The following is a 21,574-nucleotide window of genomic DNA, read 5'->3' on the forward strand; positions in this document are numbered from 1 at the left end:
TCGGAATATTCGGATACCGGAAGTTTACAAACAAGCGACTGCATGCTTTTTGTTTTGCTTCAGCTTGGTCTTTTATTTTGTTAGGTCGGTTTTCGAAGTTTTACTATAGAAATGTCTTCAGAAAACGCACAAGTTCTTATGGCTGTTGAGGCAGAATCGTTTGTTGAATATCTGCATTCTTTTAAAGTTTCAGAAATAGGAAATTATGAGTAAGTAAATTTTGTTGCTATGGTAAACAACCTTACAAAAATACACATTTTACACGAACCTGAAATGGTTTCAATCAAAATATAAATATAATTGTGTTCTAGAGAAAAAATGTAACCCTTTAAGATGCCTCACCTTTTATACATGTACATTTGTACTTGGATTTTACATCAAAGACCTAGTTTTGAAGTGGTTAAGCAAGACATCAAAATCCCACTTTATCACGTGGCTTGAGACAGTATTTGATTACTAATGAGCATAAAATTTTATTTTTAAACTGACTTAAATATACACTTTTGTATATATTGTACCCTACTGGTCAAGGAGCAGTGAATGGGATTAAAATTTTGCCAATGGGACTATGTCCCCAATACCCTTCATGTCAATGAGACATTTTCAATTTCAAAGGGCCATCCTAAAAAAACCATGGGACAAAATTTTGAATAGTTGCTATTGCCAGGTAGCCGTAGATATTGAAGACCTGACCAAATGTAGCATAAACAAACTTAATTTACACTTCAGATTAATTGTTCATTAAGAGTGTAACGTGAGAGCATGGTTTGACTCACAAAATAATACTCCGCCACTGAGGATCAAACCCTAGACCGCTCGGTGACAAGCTAACAACAAACCAATTCGGCTGAAGAATTAATCCTTTAGCCAGGTCAATTACATTGTAACTGGCTATTTAAATCTCACTACCTACTACATGTACAACACAGGTAGGCCGTCCTGCCACATTTCCCCCACCTTAGGAGTCTTCGTAACCACGAACAACTCTTATCACTAGCTCATCAGCTATCCAAACCTAGTGGATTTTTACATGGGGCGCCAAATGTAACGGGAGAGCATGATTTGACTCACAAAATTATACTCCACCACCGAGGATCGAACCCTAGACCGCTCGGTGGCAAACCAGTGACAAACCAATTTGGCTGAAGAGTTAATTCTTTAGCCAAGTCAATTAACTGGCTATTTATAATTTAAATCTCGCTACCTACTACAACAAAGGTAGGTCGTCCTGCCACAAGAGTAAAAATGTTTGTTATTCCATATTGTATATAACTGTATCATATGTCAAATCAATAAATTGGCACATCAGATCACTTTCCTTTTCTGTTGTTTGAGTTTTTATACTTATGTATTGACTAGTACTTTATTATAGTCCACAAATCTTAAGTTGTTTTAGGTGAGAGCCTTTTTCTTTGTTAAGTAACAATTTGATTTTGCCCATCTTGGAAATTTTTTGGGGGGTTTAGGATCAGATGACATGATTCCACCATCGTCAGTAATTTCAATAGGGAAGGAGGGGGTTCAGAATTATGTTCAACTGCCAAGTCAGTTTCTACAACACTTGCATTATGATTCTAGTTACCAACATTAATATTTTCTTTTGTTTGAAAAAGATAACTTCTTTTGTTTTGGGTCAAACTTAAAACAAATTCTTTGGCATTTCCAAATGAAAATGCCAGTCCATATATACTTTTCTGATATTATTGAGTTATTTAAATTCTTTAGAAATACAATTTTAATTGTCCTTACTTTCAAATGTGTAAATGATGGAGAATATGCAATCTCAACAAATCGCAACAAAGTACCATTTCATTCCCTGGTCCTCAAATTCCCTGGAAAACGTGGCGATCAAAACACCCACATGTAGCTATTAAAAACCTTGTTTAAAGGCATGTTCATGCCTTTTAACTGCCATAAGTAGGGGACAACACTCCAATAACAATGATGGATACTTGATGCATACACATGACGCGTCACAATAGTCATTCAACATGCCAATTTAATCCCTATCACTGAAGGAGTAATTCACGCCAACTGATCTTTCGTCCTCTTCTGTGAAAAAACTTTATGTCAAAAATTTAAGAAAAAAATGTGTAATAGGTTACTGCTTTTTTGCTTTCAAAAATAAGCTTTCATACAACAATTTTCATTGATGAATAAAAATTTGGGGAGCAGATTGGCAATAATTGCTTCTGTCTTGAAAACCAAAGAGCTACTATCTGACTTGCACAGTACAGAAAACGTTTTCAACTATGAAAGAAACTTCATCATTTAGGTTTGAAATGGCACTTAACAAATTAAAAAAAAAAAATGGGAAGTTAAGACTGTCTTTTCTCATGTGTAACTGTTGAATAATAAGTTATTGCCTTAATTGTTATGTAACAATATATTTTTGGTTATTATCATTTTGATGGAAATGTAGACCTCCATTTACATGTACATTTAAAGTCCATTTTTAATAATGATCAAGTTAATATACTTAAATGAGTTTTTGTAGGCATAAAGTGTAAATTTTCAATTCAAATTAAGAATTGTAATACATTGAAATTAACATTTCTGAATCTGTATTCCAGCTGGAGTAGGCAGCATGAGATGATAGAAAAGTTGAACATGCAAGCTGTTTTAAATGCTTCTGTACAGGAAGATGAATTTGTCAAAGATTTTCTGTGTTCATATGATAAGGTATCTACACGTACATGGAAGAACAGTTGATTTGCTTGAAGTGTATTTTTATTTAATATACATTGTACAATTTATACTGAAGTAGGTTAAGCAGCATACAAGCCCATATAAGGCCCTCTTCCAATCTCATGCCAATTTCAGTTGACAGGTAGACAATTTTTTTTCTCCATTATATACTACTTGATGTGTAGTTGCAAATACATGTACAAATGATATTTATATTTGAATAATGCTTGGCAAAATACAAAGAGTACAGGAAGTTAACAGTAATTCCAATCTTAGTAAAATCAGCTGTTACGAATGTATAAGATACACTGCCTTATGCTCCATAGGCACTGTGGCATATCATTACAGATAATTTTAATCAGATTGCAGTAATTCAATTTTAAAGCTGGAGTGAAGAGATACATGTACATGCATTTTGATCTGATGTTATTTAGAAAATCCATGTATTATTAACATAATCAATTTGTACATGTGAAAATTCTACTAATGCTTGAAACTTTAGTGTATAACATAACCTGTAAAATCTGGTTTTGTTTTCATGAGATCAGGGGCTCATATTAGGGTAAAGTCTGAGTTCTGGACCTTTGATTTCTGACTTAGGACTTTTAGAATTTCATTTACTTGGTTCTTGGACTTTCAACTCTTTTCATTGTCACTTTCTGAGGACATCTGATTTCTCTGTACTATTTGAAACTTGGAAAAGTCCAGGACCTTTTAATTTGAACCTCTGGAGATTCTAGTATTTTAAGTGACATCCTTAGGAGAAAGGTTTAGTATACTAAATTCTGATTTCCCTGAACTATTTCAAACTTGGAAAAGTTCAGAACATTTTAATTTGAACCCCTTGAAATTCTAGTATTTTTAGGGACATCCTTAGGAGAAATGTTTTTAGTATAAATGTTATAGCTTCATCTCAATCTAAGCTTAACTAACTTAAGTTGTGGACAAACATTCAGTGATGTGACTTTGTTTAGAGATATTCATTACATTAATTGAATGAAGGATGTATTGCAAGGTTCATGTATGTTTCATTTTCATCCTTTAAACAATGTGTATTTGTGTGTAAATTTTGAAGAGTGTGAAGATTCTATTCTTACCTGCCTCACAGTAATGATCCAGTCTAGTAGCAATTAGTTTATTTATTGAAAACCTTGAATGTAACAACAAATATTAATTAGTTTCTTAAATGTTTAATATCATGATATACATTTTACACTGGTTACATTTTAGACTGAGGTTTTGATTAAAGATATTCTGACAACAGAAATATGGAAAGAGAAGATTTTTCCTGAACTCATTGATATGGAGTTTGAGCCAAAGACTACATTTCCTATTTATATGGTTGTAAGTATTTTTAATGCGCATTGTACATGAACTGCTATATACATGTTTATATGTACATATACTAGTATATATGTTTCTGTTTTTTCTTAGGCCTATAAAATATTATTATGTTTCTAATCACCCTTCTTCAGACCCCCTACCCTTAAGTTTTTATCTGTGATTTTGAAAAAAGGTAATTAAAAAGCCTGCCACTGTCTTATAGAAAAATAGAAGAAAAATAAAACCAAAGATATTTTTTTTTATCCTAGATGGAAAAACAAGGAGTCAGAAATACTGGTTGTTAAAATTCAGCATCAATTTTAAACACACATGTGAGTGTACATGGATTACATCTATTGCATGTTTAATCTTTGTAGTTTTGGTTTTTATTGTATTCTGAGTTTAGTGCAACATTGTTATGTATTTCATTTTAATTTTTTTTTAAATCCCTACCTACCGACCCTACAAAATTTTAGAGGGGTAATCAGTAACACAACATTATTTTTTTTCGGCCTTATCTGTAATGTGCTCCTTTTCGTTGGTCAAATGTCTTACTAAACTGTTAGGCATACTTTCATAGCACATAGATGTATGTTATATATATGTAAAACAGTTTTCTCTCCCCATAATTCTTTGTGGAGTATGTTATTGCTGTATAAACTAGGTTAAAATAATTTTTTCTCCTTTTCTGTTCTTACAATGTATGTTATTCTAGTTGTATATGTATATCATACATTTCAAATAAGTAGACCATAATTAAAATCACATGAATCAGTGGAGTCTAATACATTATCACATGTACTAGTAAAAAAGTCTGTTGTAGGCAAAAAGGTGATTTTTTTTTTAAAAATTGTCTTAGACGTAATTTGTATGGAAACTTATACAAATGATAATAGGCTATTGTCACCACAATCAAACTTTAACATGCTATGGCAAGTCAAAGTTTCAAGTGTTTTTAACACTTAGTTCTCTCTTTTTTAGCTATTTCATGAGGCCACCTTGGTCAACCTGTTAGAGACTACCATGTTCTTTAAAGAGACATGTGAGAGTGCAGAGAATTTTATCCCTGATTTGTTAGATTATTGTTACAGAAAGCTGACTCAACTTATTGCAAGGTTTGATATTTAACCAACCATTTCAATTACAAAATGCCTGTACCAAATCAGGACCATTGTGACTGTTTCCATCTTTAGGTTTTTGCCTTGATACTGCCATTTGTTTTACCTTTTTGACTAATCTTTTAGATCCTTGCTTTATAGAGATTATCAGTAAAGTAATTGAGTTATTACCTTTTATGCATTGAGTTTATGGTCCTTACATAGACGGAATTGTAATGTGTCTTCTGGTTGTTACGAAACAACAGTGATTTAAGCATATTTTGTATAAAGTATATAGATTCATGCATTTTGTTTTGTTTTTTGGCAACCCTGATTTAAGTCAGGACTGATTGGAATTAAGGTGGTAATCCTGTGTCTTCTTTAAACCATTTTACAATACTCTGTATCAGGATATGCCCATGTTTATTGTGTATAACATAGTGAGTTTTACATGGCAAAAATATAAACATGCATCTTTTTGCCCATATATTCAAGTCAACAAATGCACTTGTCTTACTTGTAGAACCCAAGAAGATATTGAAAGTGAGGAAATTGACACAAAAGAAGAGTTGACCAGTATGACTTCAGCTTCTAACATGGAGGTGAGTTTCATTTAATGCTTCATGTACATCAGAAGTAGACTGACATTGGCCATAGATTTAGACGATGTTATTTTTATGCCCACTCTTTGAAAGTAGGAGGTATGTAGTGATCATACTATCTGTCCATACATTTTTCTTTACAGTTTTCTCTGCAACTATTTATCACAGCTACTCAAACTTTTTACAAAAGTCTTGTGTATATAGGTGTGCCATATTAATTCTTGAGTGACCACAACATCATATTTGGCCAATTTTATTTTGACTAAATGGCTTCTTGGGTGGGAAGCAGATTTATCCTTTATTGAGGTTTACTAACAGTTTTTCTAGTTTAAATATGAATGCTCAAATCACCACATTCACTTAAATATTACAGGAACTGGAAAAGCAGGAGAAGAAACTGAACTTTGAGATTTGTATAAAGACACTTTCTTTACTTAGATATATCACAGATCATTTAGACAGGTAAGTGTTGTAAATTTCAGAAATTGATCCATGGGTGGAAGGACCTACTCCCTTACTGATACCAATTACTGAAACCTTAAAATACTTAAGAATGTAGGCTTTGCACTGACATTTAAAAAGTTCTTTTAGAATTAGGTCAAATGTTCAAAATAGATCAGTGTTTCTTATTACCCTTTCCACCCTATTTTTTCAGATAATAATGATTTACCCTAAAGTTTTTTATTTTACCTTTGTTAATTAGCACTTTGAAAGTCAAAATGTTTCTACTTTAGACCCTGTTTTTTTAAAAAGGGGTATAAAAAGGAGTCAAACGCATTTTATTTTTAAGGCCTTTGTACCTTTCTACCAATTGTATAAACTTTCAAAATACCAACTTAATTAAGTTGAGAGCTGGTCATAATTTGTTTGAGACTTACCTCTCTTTTTTTCACATTTTTTCAACAAACATTTACCTTGATGGACTAGGGGTTTAATCATTTATGAATGATACATTTCGTAGTTTTATAACTTATACATTTGAAAAAGATACTTCCATGAGTGATAAAACATTCTAATATCATGTCCTTCAATGGTATTTAGATTACAGCTGTGGTAAAATGGCAATATATATATATATATATATATAAACGTCTCAGAATGTGACGACTCTATTCACTACACTGCTCCATCGGATCAAATTGATACAGGGAAGATATGTAAACGTATAGAAAGGTCTGAAAAATTCCCAACGATGTTAGAACTGTCAAATTTGCGATGCAAATTTTTGGTCGTTCCCTCCGCAGGACTCGAACTCTTACCGCTGTGACATCTATGGCAACATTGTGACATGTATCATTAATTTGATCCTCTAGCCTACATAATAACATCTAAATGAACTGTCCCGTACTACCATACATCGTGTACTAAGTTACAGCCCTAGATTAATCCTAATATATTTTATATATAGCCTAGCTGGCCGAGTGGTCTAGGGTGCTGGACTTTGTGCAGGCGGTGTTGCCATAGATGTCACAGCGGTACGAGTTCAAGTCCCGCGGAGGGAACGACCAAAAATTTGCATCGCAAATTTGACAGTTCTAACATCGTTGGGAATTTTTCAGACCTTTCTATACGTTTACATATCTTCCCTGTATCAATTTGATCCGATGGAGCAGTGTAGTGATTAGTCGTCACATTTTGAGATGTTTGTATAATATTGATTTGTTGTGACATGCATCATTAATTTGATCCTCTAACCTACATAATAACATCTAAATGAACTGTCCCATACTACCATACATTGTGTACTAAGTTTCAGGCCTAGATTAATCCTACGAGGAGGAATGACCAGGCCAGCGAAAGCTATATTTTATATATAGCCTAGCTGGCCGAGTGGTCTAGGGGGCTGGACTTTGTGCAGGCGGTGTTGCCATAGATGTCACAGCGGTACTAGTTCGAGTCCCGCGGAGGGAACAACCAAAAATTTGCATAGCAAATTTGACAGTTCTAACATCGTTGGGAATTTTTCAGACCTTTATATATATATGACAGTCTTATTTCTTGCACCATAGGTGTTATACAGTTATTAAATGGGTTGGATGCAATAGACCAGATCATTTGTCCCATGGTACTGAGAACACTTGATCATTCTCAGTACCACAGGACAAATGATCTGGTCTATTGCATCCAACCCATTTAATAACTGTTTTATTACCTAATTTGTCTATGAGATATAATAAAGAATGGAAATGGGAATATGTCAAAGAGACAACCATTCGACCAGGAATAGGAAATTTTTTACACATGAGTTTTTTGTGTGTAAATTCCAATTTAATGAAGCGCTTAAAAAAAGTTCAACCAATCAAAAGGCTTAGATAAAGGTCATTATTGGGTCAGCGCAATAGACTCCTCAAGGAGACTATTGCACCGTGCAATAGTACATCGACAGTGCAATATATCGCCCTGTCCTGAATAAATTTTGAAAATAGAGAAAAATATGTGTATATTTAATAAACAAGAAAAAACCTTATAATTAGGTAATAATTAAAGTTCTACCAAATTTACCCATGTAAATTCAGTAGAATTTCACTCAACAATGGTCGCCCTTCCATGCAACATATAGTCTGTGACTTTTAATAAACATGAAGAAGCTAGCTAGTGCTATTAAAATCAAAATAATTAATGTAGACTTCATTTTCCATTTCATCATAGTTTTACCAAAGGCTGGCCATTTATATCATTATATTGCCCTCAGGTATATCTTGGGCTATAAGTTTCTGAGATTTATTTCTAAAATTTTCTCTCTTTCTTAGTTTTGTTTTTTTTTTTTTCATTATTACAATTAATTTTGGTAAAGTCATGGATTTTAGCAGTTGGTAACATTGTATCAACCTATTTTTATTATACTTAATTTTTTTTATTATTAACAGTTTACCATTATCAGTTACAACAAGAACATTGAACACTTTAGATATCCCAATACTCTTGGTACATTTGATAGAGAATCCACCTTGGTCTAGAGAGAAAGATGGTAAGCATTTCTAGTATGGCTACAGCTAATGTGAATTTCTTTTTTCTCTTGCCCCTCAGGGGTTAGAATTCACATTTCTTGTTATTGAGATCAAGTGAATATTTCCTTGGAGAAAGTTATACGTATAAGCTTGGCAAGTTTTTTTTCCGTTTATGCAATTTTTTTATGCAAAATAGTAAATTGGTAAAATTTTAGAGCAGTGCCCTGTTTTTTTCAATGCAATATCTTATGTTTTGGTTAGATTTGTTACTGATAGATTACATAGTTTTAGCCAGTATTTTCTCTCAATAGAGTCTATAAACAGGATCAATGTAAACTAATTGCTCATCACATTATCCTCTTATCCTGTCATAAATGATAGCCGTTTGTATTTACATAGATATGAGTTTGACGGTAATTTTGTTTTTTTGTTTACATTAGTGGTAAGAAATATAGTGAATCCCAGTGGCGATTCCGGGAGGGAGCAGGGGTTTGCAACCCCCCCCCCTTTTATTGGAAAATTTGTCATTTTCATGTGTAAAATTGACAAATAATGTTCTAGTACCCCCTTTTTCTGAGGAACCTCGACTTTCACCCATTCTTTTTAAAGTGTCTAGATCTGGCACTGGTGAAACCTGTCTAAACTAAACCCCTTTGTTACTGGAGATGATGTTCTGATTGGACAGGTGTTCAGTTTACATGGGGTCAAATTGTGTATGAATTTTTTAAGAAAGAACAGTTGTCAGACCAGTTTGATTTAGACAGATTTTTGGTTTGTTTGGGGTTTAGTTTAGACAGGTTTCACTGAAGCATTGTACCTCCACTACATTTATCACTGTGTCAATATCTTTTTTGTAGGTAAAATATACAAATATATTGATAGTAAATGGCAGGAAATAAGTAGACAAGACAGTTTTAAAATAACCAAGATTGAAGGCCAGGTAAGAAAGAAAGTGATGTGGAAAATTTTTGATGGTTTTTTAACCTTATTTTTTCAGTGACATTAATGACATTCATTATTCCAAACCTTTGACATTCTCAATACTAAACCCTGCCACTTTCAGGTGAATTAGTTGAGTACACCATAAGAGACCTGCCAGGCATGTAGCTGAGGCCAAATTGAAATGTAGGCAAAATTACGGCAGGGGGCAGTAGGTCCAGGGCAGAGCCCTAATAGGCAATATCCCCGAAGCTCCGCGGAGATAGCGTTTTAGAGCATCATTTATGCCTCTCCTGGATGTATTTTATCTTAAAAAAAATGGCAAAATTAAGTGCAGGCAAAAGCTTTTTTGCCTTACCGCAGCTACGCGCCTGCCTGCCTTGTGGGTTAAATATCCTTAGTGTGCATGGTTTTAAGAACTTTTTGTATACAATTAATTTTTGAATCTTGAAGTTACTACATAATTGGTTCTAATGCAGCTGATGAGATGGTTCTCTATAAAATGTGCACAGCATACCAAAATTTGCAATATTTGTTTGATGCAGACATTATTCTTTTCTGCTTTTTAGCGGTATTCCGGTATTTCAAATCTATATTTTACCATTATGATTCTTTTCTTTTACTGTATATTTACTTCTGATTTTGCCAATTTCAGCTTTGTCCGTTGACCTTGTATTATCAGTCCTGATTATTGGTATTTTTTTATTTTTGGAACAAGTTGTGGTTTCTATCTTTCATGGTGCATTTTATTTCCAAGGAGATATGTAACCCTGTGTGGTTGGTAACCACTACATAGACAATCTGCTCAACATTTTACTAATGAATATGATTTAATTTTAGATATGGTTATCAATATTCAAATTATTAATGGATCCGCAATGCCAGCAAAAGTATGAACTAGATTCTTACAGAAAAAATGTTATTATAAAGGTATGTAATAAACGTTGGTTATTACATGCAACTTACAGAGAGTAAAATAGTTAACTTCAGAAAATAGAGTTGGTCCTCCCTTGATAGAAAGACCATCACCTGATTAAGTGCTTTAGGTATGAAAATAGTTGATAAGGAGATTCAGACTTTCTTTTCTTCCATAGGTATTTAAGAATGTATCTGATAAAAAGTTGAGGTATCCTTCTTTTGAAGATTCATTCTCCAACATTATTCCTTGGAGTTAACTATTTTACTTGCTGTAAAATGGTTGTAAAATAGCATTGTTTATGTATGTACTGTACTTGCGTTCTTACAAATTAACCAATTTTGCAGCTTTTTATAAACAAGAAGATATATGTTGGTAACAATTAATGTGACAAGAAAAAGCAATTTTTTTATTTTCATGATTTTTCCATTCTGACCAAAATTTGTGAAATTAAATTGCTTACCAAAACAATGTGATATTGTTTAAAGTGTATGTCAAGTTCACTTATATTATTATTAACAATGGTCATCTAAAACTCACAAACCAGCCTCACATTTTTTGCACTTAATAATTAAACTCCCACCTCCTGTAAAGGAGTTGGAGATACAGTATAGATAATTAATGCATCAATGTTTTTTTTTCATATTCTATAGCTAAGAGCACATCTGACAGAAGTTATGTTAGACCAGATTCCAGTATTAGTAGAACTTTTAAGATATTTAGAGCATCTTTCTATGATGGAACCACCAGCTGTCAAAAGAGAGCTTATTTTAGAACAGGTACTTAAGTTGCATTATTTAAGATTAGGGTAAATATATATTGGTACATATGTGGTGCATTTTCCATTCTGATATAATGTTCTACAACAATTTTTAGACCACAACTGAGGTAAGGTGGTGATATACATATGTTTTTCTGATGTCCTAGATAAGTTTAACCCAATTTTACCGACGCCACCGTAGAATTTTTCTCCTCAATGATCCCCTTTTCATGCAACAAAAAGACTGCTTGACATATAAGTTATTAATTACCCTAAGCTAAAGTGTGGTGGCATAAATGGCCAGCCATGATAAAACAATGATAAAATGGAGTCTCCAGAAATTATTTCTAAATTCAAACATTGACTTGTAAACATGTCAGTTGATTTGAGAATGCCTATGCAAAATGTTATTAATAAGATACAAAACTGTTTGACAATTTTAGCTTAGGCATACAATCATTATATACTGTTGTTTGTGTAGTACTAATTTAGTTCAAACAATGAATTTATATTCTAAACAACTTGTTAAATTTCCATTGAAAACTTTGCAGCACATAAGAAATCCCATAATTTAAATCAAGTCTGATTATTCATTTTTTGTACATCTGCAGATTGGTGTAAGATGGCACTGATATGATAAAATGTTATTGATGTCACTTTCAATCAGTGAATGCAAAAAGTGCTTACAGGATACAAGGATTACAAGATTTCATTTTTATTCCCCACAACGATAAGTTGGGGGCATATTGTTTTACCCCTGTCAGTCCGTCCGTAATTCCGTCCGTCTGTAATTATGTCCATAATTCTGTCCGTCCCATAAGTTTTCTGCACTTTTTTTGAAAATCCATGAAGATATTGAACTGATTTTTTGTATGCGAGTCTTTCATGATTAGTTACAGATCGAGTTAAAGTTTTGTGCCGCTACACTGAGTTTTACCAAAATTATGGGCCCTGGACTTAAAAAATTCCATGGAAATAACAGTTTTCTGCACTTTTTTTGTAAACCCTTGAAGATATTAAACTGTTTTTTGGTATGTGAGTCTATCATGATTAGTTGCAAATCGAGTATAAGTTTCATACTTCTACGCTGAGTATAACCAAAATAATGGGCCCTGCACTTTAAAAATTGTATTGAAATAATAGTTTTTTGCTTTTTTTTTGTAAATGCTTGAAGATATTTGACTGGTTTTTGGTATGTGAGTCTATCATGATTTGTTACAGATTGAGTTTAAGTTTCGTTCAGCTATGTTGAGTTTTATGGATTTAAAATTTTCATGGAAATAACAGTCTTCCACACTTTTTTTGTAAATGCTTGAAGATATTAAATTTGATTTACCTGAAAAACACATGCTACCATAATGAGTTACAGATCAAGTTTACGTTTTCATCCACTGATTTTTCAAGAAGACATGGGTTCTGGACTTTAAAAATTTCATTGAAATGAATCGATGTAATATAATTAAAATTTGTGAGTATAAATTTTACATTAGTTTTGATAGGTATTTGATATGACTCGAAACCACATGCGGGGGCATCATTTGTGTCTCACAGACATGATAACACATCTGACAAAGTGCTTTTTACAATTATGAGTTATGATATAGCTGTATGAAGGTTAAATGCGGGGACATCACTTTATCTAGTTTTCCTTGAACTGATGTCATATTTTCTTTACACTCATTGGTACATGCATTACAACTTTCTAAGGAATTGGTGAAAATTAAAGATTTTTTCACTGGATTTAATGATTTCATAAACAGAATCATTGAACAGTGTCTTTCAAGGGTCAGTCTATGTAAGAATCAGGCAGTGGCTGAAATATGGTTTGAAAAAACCCACAATTTTGAATGGTTAATTTGACTTAATTTGACTATTTGCACTGAAGATGAACATTTCAAGGGCAGAAACTCTGTCAAAAACCTCATTTTTCTAACAGTCTATTGAAACAATTCTGAGCAAATACAGTGATGTAATGATCAAATAATGTTGTTTTTTTTTCAAACAGAAAACGCATCCTTCAGTGAAACTGTCTTGTCTGATCAGTGTCATGTTGACATGCATGTTTCTGATATTTCCCATTTTGCCTGATTCTAACAAAAACTTACATTTAAAAGCATTTTTTTTTATTCCAGATACCAGAAATGAGAGACAATATATTAAAACAGAATGAAGGAAGGTGGAAAAAAATTGCCAAGAAACAGTCTAAAACAGTATTTAATCCATCAGAAAGTAATATGAGAGCCCAGGCTAAAAGGTGAATTTAAGGACAATTTCATTTAGGAGCTAATATTTTGCATTTTTTTTTAAGGAAAATCATAGTGTTTATTATTTTTTCACTGCCATTAGTAATGGGGAAAAAAACTAATCTCAGATCTGTATTAAAATAAATTTGGCAACCTTAATGTTTCTGTAGGTTCCACAGAACTTGTTAAATAGCATTGAAAAGGACCTTATAGAAATGTCCTGCTATTCAATGAAAGCCAAGTGTTGGCTTTGTAATTGATTGAATGATTGATCCAGTGTGCATTGGAAAACATTTGATATTTGAATAAATCATGCTTTGTATTAGGCCTGAAACTCTTATTTACTTTTTATACCCTCTGCTTGAAAAGCGGGAGGTATGTAGTGATTATGGAGTCCGTCTGTCTGTTCATCCTTTAGTTGGTCACCTATTCTAATCTACAACCCCTCTGCACCTGTTGAATAAAATTTTATGAATCTTTATTACATGATGCATCTTATAATTTGTTTTTCCATCTGAATGACATTTGTACTTTCCGGATGCAAAATATGAACTTAGTCATTTTTCGACCAAGGGGGACCCTCTTCTAATCCACAACTCTTCTGGATACCTTATTTGATCAATAATCATATCCATTATAACCAAATTTTTCTAATTTCTGTAGGTGGGCAGATACATACAATTTTGATGCTATAGAAAGTTTGATTGCTGATCCTCCTAAATGTGCCATGTGTGGAGCTGAGGCCAGTAAGAGATGTTCAAGGTGTCAGAATGAGTGGTATTGTAGAAGGTAAGGTTCTCGGATTACTGAGACTGCATCATCACAATCACTAAGGGGATCTTAAAAAATGTCTCCTTGAATTAGATAAAGATCCAATTAAACATTATGATAAAAGAAAATCATTGATTTCAAGCAATTATTTGAAAATGCATCTAATTATCATTCTATTGATAATCTGAATTTGTTTACCTCAGATCCATTCTCAGCTAAAATTTCTAAATATCATATTGCTTGAAAATGAACATTTGAGGAAAATCTCAAGTTTTTTTTTATGAAACCCAGGGTCAGTTTCATAAAACATCTGAAAATGAGATTTTCCTCAACTTTAGTGAACTCAAATTTCGACCAATTAGATCACTTGAAATAAAAGATTTGAAGGAAAACATAGGACTTGAGGAAATTCTTAACTTCAGAGATTTTTTTATGAAACCCAGGCCTGATCTATTTGGAGTAAACTTTAAAAAAGTTTGTGTAGATTTTAAATACTTTTGTTATTGGCTATTTCACATTTTATATTATTTAGAAATCAGAGACTTAAAAAGTCAAAAAATAATTAGAACATGTTAGAACTGTTTATATATACACAAATTTGTAGTTGAAGTAAAAAGTATATCAAAACAATTTAAAACTAGAAAATTTGTCAGAAATGCTAACTAAATTGATACTCCATGCTCTCTGTTAAAAGGGACGGCAAAATCTGTTTGCTACATGTATGTGAGACTTTAAAAAAACATTTACAGAAATTGTTTTATGAGGTCAACAAACAAAGCTGAAATTGGCAAAGTTAGAACTAAATTTACAGTAAAAAAAGAATTGTAAAAGTAAAATCCGGATTTGTTAAAAAAAAATGGTGGAATTTAACTTAAAAGCTGAAAAAAATCATGTCTGCATTTAGATCAAAATTTGAAATAAGAGGAACACATCTTCAATATACATCAAATTTTGTGAAAAAGTTTCAAAACATTCCATTCAGTGGTGTAGGAGGAGTAAAGGATAAGATAGGGATACCTTTCTGAGTAACAGTTGAACAGACACCACCATCACTATTACCTTCCCCTTACTTCGCAAGCCAGGGGAGTTTAGTTACATATTAAGTTGTGTAAAGTATAAGGTTAAATGATTACACTTAGACTAATTTATAATACATGAACCATGTGGTTATTATTTTCACAGAGAGTGTCAAGTGAACCATTGGTCCAAACATAAGACAGCTTGTAACCTGTTACATGAATCCATGCAGAAACTCAAGGTAGAAGAGAAGAGCAGCTGACCTTAGGATCATTTTATTTCATTAAAGAATTGTATATTTTTGCGTTAAGAAGAGTTCTGATGAAAATGCATAGTGTTACAAGTTTTTTTATCTGATTCAAAGTTAAAAAAAACTATCATAACCATAACCACTATTTTTGTGTTAATTTTGATTCAGTGGAGCCTGTTTTGCCACTATTTTTGTGGTAATTTTGATTCAGTTGAACCTGTTTTACCACTATTTTTGTGGTAATTTTGATTCATTTGAGCCTGTTTTACCACTATTTTGTGGTAATTTTATTTCAGTGGAGCCTGTTAAATTCTACTATAGAGTATTTAAGATTGCTTAGTTGTTTGTTTTAAGATTTATAATTTCATGACAATTCATGATTGAGCTGTTTTATTTTTACTATTTTCTTGGTAGTAACACATAATATGAAAATAAAAAAGTATCAAATTTCATCAAAGTAGATCATGTACGATTCACCTGTTTTCAATTTAAGACTGTGTGAATGTAGAATGATGGAGACAACCTCCAAATAATGACAGCACATGCCATTTCCTGGTTAACCTTTATCTCTTTCATCTGACTTTACAGGTATCATACATTGATGTGACAGGCTCAAGTCTATTTATGTTATAAACTGTGAAAGTACTATTGTTTGTGGGGTACCAATTTTCATGGTTTTCGTGGGTATGCCAAACCACGAAATTTGATTCCCAAAAAAAATGGAGATTTCCACTGATGTGTATACCGAAGACCTCAAAACCATGAATTCAAGAATCCTCGAACTTTGTTTCTTCCCCAATCCACGAAAATTGGTATCCACGAATTTAAGTTCGGCTTAGGGAAAAATTATCAGAATGTAGATTTTAGAATTTGCTGATTTGACCAGTCTATCATAAAAACAAATGGAAAATTTCCTTTTTGTTGGGAACCAAATTTCGTGGTTTACTAAACCATTGAAAACCAAGAAAATTGGTACTCCACGAACAATAATACTTCCACAGTATATATTAACTTTTGCTGGATTCATTTTTTTTATCAGAAACTTCCACTTTGCTGTATTCTTGTTATTTGTATTCAACTATTTAGGATAAGATAGTGTTATGTAGCACTTGTGATAAAATCATGCAAAATGTTATTCATGGTTGAAAAGCCTACATATTTTTATTTTTGATATTTTGTTTAAATGTTATACTGAATGGAAAGTAACATGTAGCTTTCCATATAACTCTTGTTCTTAGGAGATAAAAATTATATAGAATGTATGGTACCAAAATTAAGGAGATAACTCTGTAAATGACACTAGGTTCTCACTGGCCAGGTCAAAAGGCCACCCCTATATAGTACCAAAAACACACTGAACCGAGATCTATGCATTGAAGGAGTATTATGAGTGTGTATGTTGATCAAAAGTATTCACAATAAAGCTAGGATGTGTACTTAAAAAACATATTTGTTATTAACTTCAAAAGTGTATGAATATTATTTACATATGTGAGTAATTTGCCTCCATGCTTTCAGTCAGCAGAAAAGGAAAAAATGTGGTTTTTCAGTATCAGTTATTCAAGTCAATTTTGTGAAAAATTTCTACAATCATACCATTAGCATAACGGTTTTGAAAATCGTATTTTCCAAGCTTAGGCATGGTATGCAACATTAAGATGTCATTTGTGCTGGGAATTTGCAGTGAAACTTTGAAAAAAAACTTTTTTTACATGTAAAGTAATGGAAATGTTAGAAGTGGTTAGTGAGACCTAAAATACAATAGAAACTATTGGATTTTCATTGTGAATTATCGCCTAAGAGCAGACAAATTGGAATGAATAATTATACATCTCATCATATGGACCTATAATCCAAATTAATTTGAAAAATAAAAATGTGTAGCCCTTTTTATGGTGTATCACATACAAAATGTATTACAGAATGTGCATGATTAATTCCTACATAGACTGCTATTTAAGGTCATAAAAATTTATATTCGCTTTGTACACACAGGAGCAGCATTCAAATTATTTATAGAAGGGCAAGGATCAATGTTCTCAATTAGAAAAAAGTAATACAGCTTCGTTTTACTTCAGTTGTACCTTGAGAAAAGTATGCTGTCAGTCAGGGCTTTGTTTTTGTTCATTGTGTTAAGATTCATGTGGAGTTTCAAATATCATTCTGTGTAAGAATCAGGCAATGGATGGCACATCATAATTCTCAATTTGGTATTTTTTTGGCCTCAAATATATTCAATACATCTGGAAAACAACTGAAAAGCTATTTAAATTTATCCTGAAGCATGTGTGGTATAGATAATTTTTGACTGCTTATATAAGGAAAAAGGTGTGATTAAATTTTCATGCTATTTTTCCATAGTGCATTTCAACTAAATTTGACTTATTGGTATTTTAAAAAGGCAAATCTAACTTTGATGGTTATTTCTTGAGGTGAACAGGCATAAATACTTGGTTAATGAAATAAAGTCTCTTTCTTAATGTGCCACACATTTTGCACATTTTGCCTGATTCTTATACAGAGAAGTACTTATATACAATTTTTTGTGTGTACAATTGTCCATCATTTATTCCATTTGAAACCATACTTGGTCATGTATATTTTGATTATTTTTCTTAAATTTCCATATATTAAGTGGTGCAAATAAACATGTTTGTTTCATTCCATTCATACAATAAATGATTGTTTCAATTTAAAAATTATCAAAAGTCTGTATGTTTTCTAACTTTGTTGAGGAATCAAGTCTCCATTTTCACAATCAAATCTTTCAACACTTTATAATTATTTTCAGTTGTATTTTAGGCCAATGAGAGCCTTTATTTCCCCTTCTTCTAAAATGGTTTATTCTTTTGATATTTTGTCATGAAACACTATTTATGGGCACATATACTATTAGCAAGTTAAATGTAAATCTGTGATGGGGCCAATTTTTGCCAATTGTGATTCTGCTTCTTTACTTTTTGAGTAGCATTGATATGAACTGAAATTTGTCATACCTTGCAGTAATTGGTATGCTGTACACATGTTTTAAGAAGTCACCTCTCATTAGCGGCATTAGATCCAAATGCATAGAAATGAAAATACAAAACAATGAACTATAGATAAAAAGTATTCAAAGAAAAAAAATATCATGGGAAGCCAAATATGTGAAGGGTAATAACCAAATTATTGAACTGATAAACTGTAGACAGTATAACAAAGTGATGGTCAACATGGACTGAAATCTAATTAAAATTAGACCTATCAATGTTCCATTCAGTCACTGCATGTAGGATCTAACAACACTCCATTATATTCCCTGTTGATGACCTTTCCCCCTTGAATCATGCTTTCAAGATCAAGACAGTTGAAATCTGATTGGCTCTGATTGAATCTGATTACTCACATTTGCTCCACCCCTTCTTATCTATTAAGATTTATATACTTGATATACTCTTACATTTTTTATTGTTAAGTTACCTAGTACATATACCATTGACATACACAAAAAAGAAAGAATAAAGTACCAAAAACAAAATACAGCTTAGTTTAACTGCCTATTCACTTGAAAATATCTGTACTATGTAAGGAACATTGTTGGTAGCTAATTTCATTTTTGTAATGAACACAGAGAAAATTAAGTGTCCGAACTATTAAACTAAAATATGTAATGGCGAGAAACTCCCTGGATAGATTAAGCAGCACGTTCCATTTATGCAATTCGGCAAAGTCTGATGGACAATTTGGAGGGTCATGTGGTCTTCTTTTTTTTTCAAATGTAAGTGTAATTCAAACCAAGAGAAACTATAGCCCCGCATAATTTTCAACATGGAGTGATCCCTGTTTTAACGGGTAAACCTTGTAAACACTGGACTTACAGACTTAAAGATAACATGCTACTTCATGTTTTATTCAACTATTTGAGGCTGACCTCTTAAAAGTTTATAGCTATGTGTCTGGTGTAAGTCAAGTTAGGGGGCGTGACCAAACCCAGTGAGAGTATACCCATCTTCGCTCTACTGATACCCTGTTATCTATTCACCTTTAATTCTCGATCTTATAGTAACTGTCCACTTTTAAAAATGCTTTTATTTCATAGATACATGTTTATGTCTTTGGTGTCAATCATTGATTAGGGGATTCGTTTTGGCTTTTTTGTGTTTACAGTCCCCAAACGGGCGGATCCAGGATTTCAGGATTAGGGGAATGTAATAGAATTAAATTTTAAGGCCGAGCGACGCGGAGCAAGATAATTTTTTGGAGTGAATTAGGAAAAAATCATGATTCATGCTAGAACAAAAAAGTGTGTCAAAATTTTAGAGTAGGGGGTGGCTATGACAGGTCCTCCCTTATGAATCCGACCCTGTCAAAGACTGATTTATAAGTGGTACATGATAACTACGATTCAGATTGAAAATGAGATCAATGATTTATATTTAATTTGTATCACTAAGTACATATTGTCAAATAAGAAACGTCGTTATAAGGAAACGTTTCCAGAAATGTTCAATCACTATAGCAGAATGTTGAAAGAAAGTAAGCTAGCACGTTATGAATCTCAATATCAAGCGCAGACCATTAAGGAACGTTTTCCAAAATATCATTGATATCGATCGGATAGAATTTGCTCAACAGCAATTTGAAACGGCTGAAATCGCAATTATTTGCCATATATATATGATGTCGCCAAAGTATTTGGCGCTGATAACGTCGTTTTGTTGAGGCTTTGTGGCAACGTCAGCAACGTTCAAAATTTGAATATGGCACCGAAAGGCTTAATGAAAGTTCAAAATGCTAAAAGCAACAAGCCGTCCAATTACGATACCCAAACCTGACGATCAACTATTGATAGTTACCGATGGTTTAGCGAAACAAAATGGATTAGGCGCAACTGTACATAACGCTAGACAACAAAATTCACGCTTCTGGATTATTCAGTGCAAAACTTGAGACATCTTCAAAAAAAAAAAACGTTACTGATGACTATGTCTAATACTGATGTAGAAATTACTGTTTTATTTTACATTTGTGTTTCTTAGTAAATGGGGCAAAATAATCCCCATATCGCTCGAGGACAGTCTACCCTGTGACAGCGATACAATGTGCAAGTGTAATACATTGTAAGTTTGGGACGGATCTCTCTCTTTCCCTTATACGTCGTCCCTTATTTGTGCATTGTGTTCTTAACAGTAAACCTACGTACCATAAGCATGTCGTATATATTGACTCATATTCCTTCCTAATATCAACCTAAAATGGCGCTAATCTACTACAGAGTCTGAATTTTATATGGTGCTAATGAAATATCAAATCTACGTAAAATTAAGACAATGTGAATGGTACAGGTGATTCAAGATGCAGAAAACAGCATAAAACTAATAATGTTTTTTTCGGCTTGCACATATATGTATGATATTTTACGTAAATACACTTATTTTTATATATAAACCTGCATATATATTTTGAACAAAACCAAACGTTTATTTCTCACTTAAATCATCCAAATGAAGAATCGTAACTTTTACAAAGTGTCAATCTACACGATTTAAAGCTCATATTGCAAGATGCGAATTTTGCTTCTTGGCATACATGAATCGCCTCCTGTCTGAAAATGGTAAAAACTGCAAATTTCAAACATGTGGTATAAACTAATGTCGTTTCTTGAGGGCAATTGAGTCAGATCTCGTTCTAGACCAAAACTGAAATTTACAAGTACTAGTATTTGAGTTTATCACATTCTGCCATTACAGTGTTTGAGCATTATTCGTAAAAAATCACGACAATATTTATTTGGGTTTGTTTTGCAATATCATTTAAAATTCAAGCATACTTGGTGTTGTACATATCACCGGTGTCGTCGTAGAAATGAATGGTGTCGTACAAACAGGACAAGTCGTTTGAACAGTTCTTGGTGCTGGCAGTGGAATAGAGACAAGAAGTGGCAAAACAGCAAGTACTGCAAAAAGTGTGTACGTACCAAATCATAAACAAATGTTTGAATTTCAGAAAAAAAAACATAAAACATCGCGAATCAATTAAAA

The 21,574-nt window shown here is 32.6% G+C and overlaps 1 protein-coding gene across 3 annotated transcripts; it reads left to right on the plus strand.

Annotated features, from left to right (window-relative positions):
- The first annotated feature begins 26 nt into the window (after positions 1 to 26).
- LOC148628302 (zinc finger MYND domain-containing protein 10-like) lies at positions 27 to 18,262 on the plus strand. Of its 3 annotated transcripts, none has more exons than XM_088585876.1 (13): positions 27 to 209; positions 2,574 to 2,682; positions 3,919 to 4,032; positions 4,993 to 5,126; positions 5,632 to 5,710; positions 6,084 to 6,172; positions 8,578 to 8,678; positions 9,516 to 9,598; positions 10,438 to 10,527; positions 11,167 to 11,292; positions 13,406 to 13,527; positions 14,180 to 14,305; positions 15,470 to 18,262. In XM_088585876.1, the coding sequence occupies exons 1-13, from the start codon at positions 112 to 114 to the stop codon at positions 15,564 to 15,566; spliced, it is 1,368 nt and encodes a 455-aa protein (XP_088442002.1). In that variant the 5' UTR covers positions 27 to 111; the 3' UTR covers positions 15,567 to 18,262. The 3 variants fall into 3 exon arrangements, with proteins under 3 accessions (XP_088442002.1, XP_088442012.1, XP_088442021.1); XM_088585886.1 differs by lacking the exon at positions 27 to 209 and adding an exon at positions 1,839 to 1,917; XM_088585895.1 differs by lacking the exon at positions 27 to 209 and adding an exon at positions 1,927 to 2,275.
- The last annotated feature ends 3,312 nt before the right edge of the window (positions 18,263 to 21,574 follow it).

Source organism: Perna viridis, chromosome 1, assembly GCF_037379345.1.
Source record: "Perna viridis isolate PV_CMFRI_1.1 ecotype Kerala chromosome 1, ASM3737934v1, whole genome shotgun sequence".
Classification (NCBI taxonomy): domain Eukaryota; kingdom Metazoa; phylum Mollusca; class Bivalvia; order Mytilida; family Mytilidae; genus Perna; species Perna viridis.

Excerpts from the sequence above, each read along its gene's own strand:
- LOC148628302 (XM_088585876.1), top strand. The coding sequence starts at position 112 with ATGTCTTCAGAAAACGCACAAGTTCTTATGGCTGTTGAGGCAGAATCG. Across the intron at positions 5,711-6,083 it reads CTTCAGCTTCTAACATGGAG|GAACTGGAAAAGCAGGAGAA; the intron begins GTGAGTTTCATT and ends TAAATATTACAG. Across the intron at positions 10,528-11,166 it reads GAAAAAATGTTATTATAAAG|CTAAGAGCACATCTGACAGA; the intron begins GTATGTAATAAA and ends CATATTCTATAG.